At 44.5% G+C, this 12,055-nt stretch overlaps 1 protein-coding gene across 1 annotated transcript in view; it reads left to right on the plus strand.

The window, feature by feature from the left end:
* Window positions 1-12,055, plus strand: part of bop1 (BOP1 ribosomal biogenesis factor) — a 105,592-nt gene that overhangs the window by 11,417 nt on the left and 82,120 nt on the right. Inside the window, exon 3 of the mRNA XM_029734661.1 lies at window positions 11,882-12,043. Coding sequence (XP_029590521.1) covers window positions 11,882-12,043 — 162 coding nt within the window. The remainder of the gene's footprint in view (window positions 1-11,881; window positions 12,044-12,055) is intronic.

Genomic DNA, 12,055 nt, shown 5'->3' on the forward strand with positions numbered 1-12,055 from the left:
CCTGACCACGTGACCTTGCCAGGAAAAACTCTAAGCTCTAGTTAAAGGCAGTTCATTTAGTGCAAACGTTTTGACCCAAAGGTCTTGACTTTGTCAGACCTTGAGTAGTCAGCAGTGTGGGAATCTATTTTATTTTGTGACTACTTTTTGTACCTTGGCAGCACCTGACTCAACAAGATCACACATTTATTTGTGTTCTTGCAAAATGCATCTATAAATTCTTCATCATAGCAGTAAATGGCTATGAAGTCATTGCAGTGTTGGTGGATAGGTGTGTGTGTGATTACTAGATGGGTAGAATCAGAAAGCTGGCTTGCAAATTGAGTGCTCAGAGCACACTGGACATTTTGGCTGAAGTAGGCGATTTCTGAGTGTTCTGATTTCTCAAAGGTAAGGAAGAAGCACAACTTTTACGCGCTAAAATATGCTACTTTCCTAAATAAATGTTAACTTTCCTTTACTTTAGTTGTCATATTATCAAGGAATGATAAAGCGACTGACAGACATTTCCCAACAGGTATACATATATTTCTTTGTCAAACAGCGTGCTTCTGATAAATCCATGTGGACATCAAATGCTACAAATACATTCAGGTAATTTTGACCCACAGTCAAAAGCAACCTTGGATTACTACGGAAACAAACAGTTGAAGTCAGAAGTTTACATACACCTTAGCCAAATACATTTAAACTCAGTTTTTTACAATTCCTGACATTTATTTAATCCTTGTAAAAATTCCCTATCTTAGGTCAGTTAGGATCACCACTTTATTTTAAGAATGTGAAATGTCAGAATGATAGTCGAGAGAATTATTTAGTTAAGCTTTTATTTCTTTCATCACATTCCCAATGGGTCAGAAGTTTACATACACTCAATTAGTACTTGGTAGCATTGCCTTTAAATTGTTTAACTTGGGTCAAACGTTTGCGGTAGCCTTCCACAAGCTTCCCACAATAATTTGGGTGAATTTTAGCCCATTCCTCCTGACAGAGCTGGTGTAACTGAGTCAGGTTTGTAGGCCTCCTTGCTCGCACATGCTTTTTCAGTTCTGCCCAATAATACTCTATAGGATTGAAGTCAGGGCTTTGTGACGGCCACTCCGATACCTTGACTTTGTTGTCCTTAAGCCATTTTGCCACAACTTTTGAAGTATGCATGGGGTCGTTGTCCATTTGGAAGACCCATTTGCGACCAAGCTTTAACTTCCTGACTGATGTCTTGAGATGTTGCTTCAATATATCCACATAATTTTCCTCCCTCATGATAACATCTATTTGTGAAGTGCACCAGTCCCTCCTGCAGCAAAGCACCCCCACAACATGATGCTGCCACCCCCGTGCTTCAAGGTTGGGATGGTGTTCTTCGGCTTGCAAGCCTCCCCCTTTTCCTCCAAACATAACGATGGTCATTATGGCCAAATAGTTATATTTTTGTTTCATCAGACCAGAGCACATTTCTCCATAAAGTACCATCTTTGTCCCAATGTGCAGTTGCAAACCGTAGTCTGGCTTTTTTTTATGGCGGTTTTGGAGCAGTGACTTCTTCCTTGCTGAGCTGCCTTTCAGGTTATGTCGATATAGGACTCATTTTACTGTGGAGATAGATACTTTTGTACGTGTTTCCTCAAGCATCTTCACAAGGTCCTTTGCCGTTGTTCTGGGATTGATTTGCACTTTTCGCACCAAAGTACGTTCATCTCTAGAAGACAGAACGCTTCTCCTTCCTGAGCGGTATGATGGTTGCGTGGTCTTGTGGTGTTTATACTTGCGTACTATTGTTGTACAGATGAACGTGGTACCTTCAGGCGTTTGGAAATTGCTCCCAAGGATGAACCAGACTTGTGGAGATCTAAAAAATTTTTTCTGAGTTCTTGGCTGATTTCTTTAGATTTTCCCATGATGTCAAGTAAAGAGGCACTGAGTTTGAAGGAAGGCCTTGAAATACATCCACAGGTACACCTCCAATTGACTCAAATGAAGTCAATTAGCCTAACAGAAGCTTGTAAAACCATGACATCAACTTAGTGTATGTGAACTTCTGACCAATTGAAATAATTTGTCGGTGAACAATTGTTGGAAAAATTACTTGTCATGCACAAAGTATATATCCTAACCGACTTGCCAAAACTATAGTTTGTTAACAAGAAATTTGTGGAGTGGTTGAAACGTCCTCCATCAGCTGAGCAAATGTGTGCAGCAGCAGAGAAATGTCTGTCAAGTCTTAATCAACTAGGCATTACAAAGGCAGCAGAGTGCAAAGCAGTTGAATAATTGTTTAATTTATTTCTGTCCTCAGAGACGATTTACACGATTGTGCTTGAAACTAACAGAGAAGCTAAGCGACGAATTGGTGGATGGAATAAGAGCCATCCCAAAATCTATATGATTCATTGGAGGAGGTGGATGCCATAGCACAAGCACAAGCAACCACAAGCAGTCATTGGTCTTTTGATCACATCATGATTGAAACAAAATGAGTCTCAAACTGCAATCTGGTCAGAAGCTGATGGCAGACCTGTGTTCACTGCAACTATGTCCAGAAAAAGATCCCAACACATTATGAAATGCATGAGGTTTGATGACATAGCAATGAGTCTTGAACGAATAACAGCGGACAAGCTTGCCCCGTTCAGAGATATCTGGAGCATGTTTGTAGCCCAGCTACAGATCTCTGTGGATAAGCAGCTCGCTGGTTTCCGAGGTAGAGGACTTTTCCGACAAAGCATCCCATCAAAGCCTGACAAATACGGGACTAAGATCTGGTGGAACTGCGACACAGCGACCAGCTACCCTCTGAGAGGAGAGGTGCACCTTGGCAAACCACCTGGAGTGACGCAAAGTGGTTCTAAGATCTCAATTTGTCATAGGGCTTGTGGCTCCTTGGCACAAAAGTGGGAGAAATATCACCACAGATAACTTTACATCTGTACCATTAGCTGAAAAGCTTCTCAAAGATGGACTAACATATGTCGGCACTGTTAGATCCATTATACCACACATTCCAGAGGTGATGAAGGCTAACCATGGCAGACAGATCTACAGTTCACTGTTTGGCTTCTGTGGGCTGCTTACCCTGGTGTCATGCAAAACATCAAGAAGAGAGCTCAAACGCCAACACTCAACACCAATCACAGCTGCCATGCATGGGCGTAAAGCCCAGGTTCTGGGGGGGGGGGGGGGGGGGGGGGGTTCATGTTCCATTGTTTTGGGGGTCCCGTGCTCTTCTGCTGCAATACCCACTAAATGTAAAAGATGTTGCCTCTGTGACCGCAACAATGACCAGAAGGTGGCACGTGTGCACGTCCTGTCAGGTAGCCAATGTGCCCCAAGCACGGTGTTCCTCAGATTGTGTGCCATCCTTGCCTGTCCTGCATGCCTGTAGAACAAGATTATTCTGTGATACACATGTTAGGATTAGGGTTAATAAATGTATTAGCAATCTGCATTAAGTCATTCGAAGGGTAGTTACATCTACAGTGGCAAGAAAAAGTATGTGAACCCTTTGGAATTACCTGGACTTCTGTATAAATTACTCATAACATTTCACAACAATAGACAAACGCAGTCTGCTTCAACTAATAACACACACACAATTATACGTTTTCATGTTTTTATTGAACACACTGTGTAAACATTCACAGTGCAGGGTGGGGAAAAGTATGTGAACCCTTGGTTTTAATAACTGGTTGAGCCTACTTTGGCAGCAATAACCACAACCAAATGTTTTCTGTAGTTGCGGATCAGACCTGCACAACGGTCGGGAGGAATTTTGGACCATTCCTCTTTACAAAACTGTTTCAGTTCAGCAATATTCTTGTAATGTCTGGTGTGAACCGCTCTCTCGAGGTCATGCCACAGCATCTCAATCGGGTTGAAGTCAGGACACTGACTGGGCCACTCCAGAAGGCATATTTTCTTCTGCTGAAGCCATTCTGTTGATTTTACTTCTGTGTTTTGGGTTGTTGTTATGTTGCATCACCCAACTTCTGTTGAGCTTCAATTGGCGGACAGATAGCCTTACATTCTCCTGCACAATGTCTTGATAAACTTTAATTCATTTTTCCGTCAATGATAGCAAGCTGTCCAGGCCCTGAGGCAGCTACAAACCATGATGCTCCCTCCACCATACTTTACAGTGGGGATGAGGTTTTGATGTTGGTGTGCTGTGCCGTTTTTTTCTCCACACATAGTGTTGTGTGTTCCTTCCCAAACAACTGAACATTAGTGATATCTGTCCACAGAAATTTTGCCAGTTGCGCCGAGAACATCCAGATGCTCTTTTGCTTACTTCAGACGTGTAGCAATGTTTCTTTTGGACAGCAGTGGCTTCTTCCGTGGTGTCCTCCCATGAACACCATTCTTGTTTAGTGTTTTACGTACTGTAGACTCGTCAGAGATGTTAGCATGTTCCAGAGATTTATGTAAGTCTTTAGCTGACACTCCAGGATTCTTCTTAACCTCATTGAGCATTCTGCACTCTGTGCTCTTGCAGTCATCTTTGCAGGACGGCCACTCCTAGTTAGAGTAGCAACAGTGCTGAATTTTCTCCATTTATAGACAATTTATCTTACTGTGGACTGATGAACATCAAGGCTTTTAGAGAAACTTTTGTAACCCTTTCCAGCTTTATGCAAGTCAACAATTCTTAATCTTGGGTCTTCTGAGAACTCTTTTGTTCGAGGCATGGTTCACATCAGGCAGTGCTTCTTGTGAATAGACAACTCAAATTTTGTGTTTTTTTTTATAGGGCAAGGCAGCTCTAACCAGCATCTCCAATGATTGTACTCTTGGTTAGCTGACTCCTGACTCCAATTAGCTTTTGGAGAAGTCATTAGCCTCGGGTTTCACATTCTTTTTCCAACCTACACTGTGAATGTTTAAATGATGTATTCAATACAGACAAGAAAAATACAATAATTTGTTGTGACTTAGATGAAGATCAGATCTAATTTTGTGAACAATTTATGCAGAAATTCCAAAGGGTTCACGTACTATTTCTTGCAACTGTATAGTTGTAACGTCTGTTTGAATTGTTTGTAGCTCTTTTTAGAACTAATATTGACGTTGCTCATACCAGTTTTTAACCCTTGGGTTTTACATCGAGGCACAGACCCTTGCTTTGCCCAGGCCAGTTCTACCTGCCTGAGTACTGCTAGGAAGCACTGCTTCATACATCAAGTGCCAACATCAGATGAAAGGGGATACCTAGTCAGTTGTACAACTGAATGCATTCAACTGAAATGTGTCTTCGGCATTTAACCCAACCCCTCTCAATCAGAGAGGTGTGGAGGGCTGCCATAATCCATGTCTTCGGCGCCCAGGGAACAGTGGGTTAACTGCCTTGCTCAGGGGCAGAACGACAGATTTGTACCTTGTCAGCTCGGGGATTCGATCCAGCAACCTTGCGGTTACTGGCCCAACGCTCCTACCTGATATTTCTGGTTTTATGTAAGTACAATCCTTTGAAAACATTTGAGAGTAAATATTCACCAGGCTACTGCATAGACTAAAAATACAGTTAGAATGGTAGCTTTCTACTAGTAGTATGGATCATATAGACATTTTCAAATGAAGTTAGTTCAGAATATAGACATTCCTGTTTTTTTTATTTTGAATGAGTAACTTAAAAAACATTGCCCACAAGCCTCATTAGAACAGAGTGGATAAGACCAGGCACTAAATCAGACTGGGAGGAAAAGATAATGAATGATGTTCTTTCCTACACAGAAGGAAAAAAAGAATATTAGCTGATCATCTTCTGAACTTCCTAATACATTTTTGATGCATTTCAGTCACTTCTTCAAACCATACTTCCTTCAGATTTAAATACTGTCAGAAGTACTGTCAGACTGATTTGTAATAGACTGTCATAGCCCAAATTAAAGTAAACATTGGCTGTTGATTACATTAAGTTGAAGTCGGAAGTTTACGTACACTTAGGTTAGTCATTAAAACTAGTTTTTCAACCACTCCACAAATGTATTATTAACAAACTATAGTTTTGGCAAGTTGGTTAGGACATGTACTTTGTGCATGACACAAGTAATTTTTCTAACAATTGTTTACAGACAGATTATTTCACATATAATTCACTGTATCACAATTCCAGTGGGTCAGAAGTTTACATACACTAAGTTGACTGTGCCTTTAAACCGCTTGGAAAATTCCAGAAAATGGTGTCATGGCTTTAGAAGCTTCTGATAGGCTAATTGACATAATTTGAGTCAATTGGAGGTGTACATGTGGATGTATTTCAAAGCCCACCTTCAAACTCAGTGCCTCTTTGCTTGACATCATGGGACAATCAAAAGAAATCAGCCAAGACCTCAGGAAAATAATTGTACACCTCCACAAGTCTGGTTCATCCTTGGGAGCAATTTCCAAATGCCTGAAGGTACTACGTTCATCTGTACAAACAATAGTACGCAAGTATTAACACCATGGGACTACTCAGCTGTCGTACCGCTCAGGAAGGAGATGCGTTCTGTCTCCTAGAGATGAACGTACTTTAGTGCGAAAGTGCAAATCAATCCCAGAACAACGGCAAAGGACCTTGTGAAGATGCTGGAGGAAACGGGTACAAAAGTATCTATATCCACAGTAAAATGAGTCCTATATCGACATAACCTGAAAGGCCGCTCAACAAGGAAAAAGCCACTGCTCCATAACCGCCATAAAAAAGCCAGACTACGGTTTGCAACTGCACATGGGGACAAAGCTTGTACTTTTTGGAGAAATGTCCTCTGGTCTGGTGATACAAAAATATAACTGTTTGGCCATAATGACCATCATTATGTTTGGAGGAAAAAGGGGGAGGCTTGCAAGCCGAAGAACACCATCCCAACTGTGAAGCGTGGGGGTTGTCGGGGTGCTTTGCTGCCGGAGGGACTTGTGCACGTCACAAAATAGATGGCATCATGAGGGAGGAAAATTATGTGGATATATTGAAGCAACATCTCATGACATCAGTCAGGAAGTTAAAGCTTGGTCGCAAATGGGTCTTCCAAATGGACAACGACCGCAAGCATACTTCAAAAATTGTGGCAAAATGGCTTAAGTACAACAAAGTCAAGGTATTGGAGTGGCCATCACAAAGCCCTGACCTCAATCCCATAAAGTTTGTGGGCAGAAATGAAAAAGAATGTGCGAGCAAGGAGGCCTACAAACCTGACTCAGTTACACCAACTCTGTCAGGAGGAATGGGCCAAAATGGGAAGCTTGTGGAACGCTACCCAAAACGTTTGACCCAAGTTAAACAATTTAAAGGCAATGCTACCAAATACTAATTCAGTGTATGTAAACTCCTGACCCATTGGGAATGTAATGAATAATAATTAAAGCTGAAATAAATCATTCTCTCTACTATTAGTCTGACATTTCACATTCTTAAAATAAAGTGGTGATCCTAACTGACCTAAGACAGGGAAATTCTTACTCGGATTAAATGTCAGGAATTGTGAAAAACTAGAGTTTAGACATTCAAGGTGTATGTAAACTTCTGACTTCAACTGTGACTTTATTCTTTCACATGGTGGGGTAGCGAAAAATCTTCGATTAAAGAAAGAAAATGGGGTCGCTGGCCAAAAACGTTTGGGAACCCATGTTGTAGGCAAAATGTAATCTTAATAAAGATAACTTTTGTTCTTGCAGTAAGATAATTTTTTTCAAAGGCATTTTCACCGCTTATCATTATAACCAACTCACATGTGTTTGTCTACAACTCCAGATGAGTTATACACTGGATGACATTACAATCAGCTTGTGTGGATTTCATACTTGTTTACTCTTTACTACCCCCTAGTGCAAATTGTATATACTACGTGCTTTTGAAACAAACAGGCAAATGTATTTTCTATCGGTCCCACTATCTTCTCTTGCCAGTCTACTGTAAAGCCTACATCTGCCTTTAAAACAAAACATTTATGTAACCTTTATTTAACCAGGCAAGTCAATTTAAGAGCAAATTCTTAGTTACAATGACAGCCTGTCAAAAGGCCTCTTGTGGGGATGAGCTGGGATTATCTTCCCATACACCATCTACCCTCCTTCTCACTCCATCTTCAGAAAGTCCAGACTCCTCTGTCAGAAGTGGTTTGTAACAAGGATGGAGCCACTGTGACTATGGGAGGAGAACAGGATGGGGTTAATAGGTAGGTCCAGGTGTCTGGGACTGGTGGAATAGTTTCTATATCAGTTAATTCTTCTTTCTAGTGTACTCAAAATTCCCTAGCTGTCATGCAAGGTGGGTGGGAATGACTTAATTTTATTACGTCAGTTTATCCTCCGGTCAGCTTCATTGTCTCTCAATGTAGAATTGAGACTGGTCGCACATGTAAGATGATTTATTTGTATCGCTGCCATGCAGATTCCTGCATCACTCAACCCAAAGACTGATCTTGGTTTTTATTTTGTCAAGTGTGCAGTCCTTCAAGTAAATGTGACCATGCCAAAATACGGAGACACAAACTTCTTGGGAGAGGAGGACAAGAAAAGGTTCAACTTTTTTTTTCTTTTTCTAAATTGTGTGTTTATATTATTGCAAAGGCACACTGGAACAAATGTGAAACCTTGAAACCATTGTCTGGAACTGCTGTGGTCTGGTAATGGAGGAGGGGGGTTGGATGCATTGTTCCCCACTCCAGCTTTTTAATCCATCCAGGCCCTGACTGAGACCCTGTGGTTTTCTTTTCTTTTTCCCACTCTTCCCCTGTTCCTGGACTCTTGTGATTTAAGGATCTGGGCCTTCAGCACACCAGGCAGAAGTTAATGTGGCTGCTGGAGGCTTTATGGTCCCTGGGAGAGTCCCCTGGTGCAGCGGTCGGACGCAGCCAGCTCACTCTGATCCGGCCAGCTCTGCTGTCGGCCGGCCGCTCGGTCCGCGCTCTCGGCGTGTGAGTGGGTGTGAGATGGAGATGAAATGGGGTTAGGGTGGAGGAAGGGGGAGATTAAGACTAGGGGGGGCTCATCTTACAGTAACCAGGAAGGATTTGCTCCTCATGCACCCACGCAGGAGCTCTGGTCTGCAGATGCGTCTGGTCCACTTCCACCAAGGGTGACACACAGGTCTCCTCCAGCCGTTAAATGTTTGGAGAGGCGGAGGGTTGTGAGGGCAGGGATCAAATTGAGGGTACACTGGGCGGAATGGTATCCCCTTGTTAACAAAAAGGACAAGCACATCCCCATCACTTGATTTTGTCTATGAATACACTTACCACTCCTCCCTGCTAACACAACTCCCACCCCTGTTATCTTTTGACAATTTGCCCTGGGCTCTGTGTGAGGGTTGTGTACCAGAGAAGTTCACTCCAGGATGACCCCTCTCTCTGGTTGGAGGTGCTGCAGCAGGCAAAGCCAGGGACAGGGAGCCTAGGTGGGCTTATCGTTTGGGTTTTGCTCCCAATTAAGTGGAAGTGTGAACGGCCCAGCGAATGGCTTCTGACGGATGCATTCAGGCTTCACCCTATAACTCAGATTTTAGTTTCACAGTGATTTCAGAGGAAACAGTGCGGTAATGGGGAACCTGGGGCCCGCCTGCGTCCGCCTCGGAGCGGAACCCATTGCTGGGAGCCAACAGACGTTAAAAACAAGTTGTTGGCCAATGTGTGGAGGCTGACAGAGTGTGTCTGAATGCCTGTGTGTTGGCGTAGATGTGGGTGTGTGAATGTGCTCAGAACAGAAGGCCCTCAGGAGATTTGAGCAGGAGATTATGAATTTGACCCATTTTTATCAATAATGCTATGGTAAACTGACACATTGTGGGTGTCAAGATGTCACTACTTGGAGAATTTGTGGCATTATTTATGGGGCAACTGAATGGTCCTTGCCTTTTGGCTTCTTCTCCTGACTGACCCCGTGCAGTGCCTTCCCGTCCTCAGCCTCTCTCCTGACTGACCCCGTGCAGTGCCTTCCCGTCCTCAGCCTCTCTCCTGACTGACCCCGTGCAGTGCCTTCCCGTCCTCAGCCTCTCTCCTGACTGACCCCGTGCAGTGCCTTCCCGTCCTCAGCCTCTCTCCTGACTGACCCCGTGCAGTGCCTTCCCGTCCTCAGCCTCTCTCCTGACTGACCCCGTGCAGTGCCTTCCCGTCCTCAGCCTCTCTCCTGACTGACCCCGTGCAGTGCCTTCCCGTCCTCAGCCTCTCTCCTGACTGACCCCGTGCAGTGCCTTCCCGTCCTAAGCCTCTCTCCTGACTGACCCCGTGCAGTGCCTTCCCGTCCTCAGCCTCTCTCCTGACTGACCCCGTGCAGTGCCTTCCCGTCCTCAGCCTCTCTCCTGACTGACCCCGTGCAGTGCCTTCCCGTCCTCAGCCTCTCTCCTGACTGACCCCGTGCAGTGCCTTCCCGTCCTCAGCCTCTCTCCTGACTGACCCCGTGCAGTGCCTTCCCGTCCTCAGCCTCTCTCCTGACTGACCCCGTGCAGTGCCTTCCCGTCCTCAGCCTCTCTCCTGACTGACCCCGTGCAGTGCCTTCCCGTCCTCAGCCTCTCACCTGACTGACCCCGTGCAGTGCCTTCCCGTCCTCAGACTCTCTCCTGACTGACCCCGTGCAGTGCCTTCCTGTCCTCAGCTGCTCTCTCCCACACTTCATCCTCATCAGCGGTTGTGGTCAAATGGGCTCCGGACCAGGCTCAGCTGGAAGTCCAGTCCACTGCTGGTTTTCAAGCTGCGTGATCCACTCTGCGAGCCTTTCTCTTTTGGCTGTTCCGTCGTACATCATCTGGACAAGTAATCTGTCGTGGGCTCTTGCTCTCTCTCCCTTCTCTGTCGCTCTCTTTTTCTCTCCATCTCTCACTGTCTCTCCCTCCACTCCTGCCCCACAACACTCCCCATCCCTGTTATAGTAAACAGATTGGCCAGGTCATCCCTCCCCCACAGACTTTTAGTGTAGTGAGGAAGCCTTACTCTTCCGTCTAGTCTTTTTAAAATGATTTTTACGTTTTGACTTATGTGTTGTGGAGTAAACAAGCTTCCATTTTGGCTTTCCTAAACTGCCACCTCTGCAAACATCACTTTACTTTGTTTGTTCAGTTCAGGGGGAGGCTACAGCAGAGAACTCTGGTCTGACTGGAGTCTCCTGGGCGGCGAAAGTCATTCAGTATTAAAACTGGGCCCAGGCAGCTCTGTCTTGATGGGGATTTAACTAGGCATCAGGGAGGAAGTGTTTCACTTAGAGCTGCATGCCAAAAGATACCGGGACACACAGGAGGCATAAATCATAGCAGGTTACTCACCTGCCCGTCTCTGCCTCTAGGGGGATGAGCATGCAGCCTCAAAGAACTTCTCTTCCTCCCTCCATCCATCCCTGCCTCCCTTGTTTCCCTCTATCCCCTGGTTCCCGTAAAGAGAGCTTTTGACGGCTCTGCCTCTGTGACTGATGGCTCACAGTAAAGCACGTCCAGTGGTGGGTCCTTGCAGCCTTTTATCCTAACCGTCCTTCCTCTCACACAGGATGTGCCGTTCTGGTGCCTGCTCCTCTGTGGAGTGTGTGTGTGTGTGTGTGTGTGTGTGTGTGTGTGTGTGTGTGTGTGTGTGTGTGTTATGCAGAGGAAGCTGTGTACTGAATGCAATAAATAAATGGGAATCCTAAAAGAAACTGTCACTGTGCCATATAGGACATAAAACAATCAATCGTCCCTTCAAGCCGGCGACAAGTTTTATTTCCTAAACAGCTTTTATTTTACTTAAAGGTCAAAGTTGATTGGCTGTCACACATCAGTTTTATAACCCCTTAGATAATTAGAAAGATGTTATTTTAACATCCGCAAGGTTCTTCACCTTTTTTTGCCGACCATTAAAAATTGACCAGAACTTGAACACATGCAGATCAACATGTTGTGAACAGTGTTCTGTAATATACATTTCTTGGTGTCTTGTTTTTATATTAGCAGCAAGGCAAAAAAACTGCATCAAAGGAGAAGAGGAAGATGAAGAAAGGGAAGGGAGGTGCCATCGATGGCAGAGGAGAGAAGGGACTGACCACCACCTTCCAGAGATTGGCCACTGCCCAGCAGGGGGACGAGTATGAACACGACACCTCCGATGAAGAGGTAAGGTTTAAC

Source organism: Salmo trutta, chromosome 36, assembly GCF_901001165.1.
Source record: "Salmo trutta chromosome 36, fSalTru1.1, whole genome shotgun sequence".
NCBI classification, from domain to species: Eukaryota; Metazoa; Chordata; class Actinopteri; order Salmoniformes; family Salmonidae; genus Salmo; species Salmo trutta.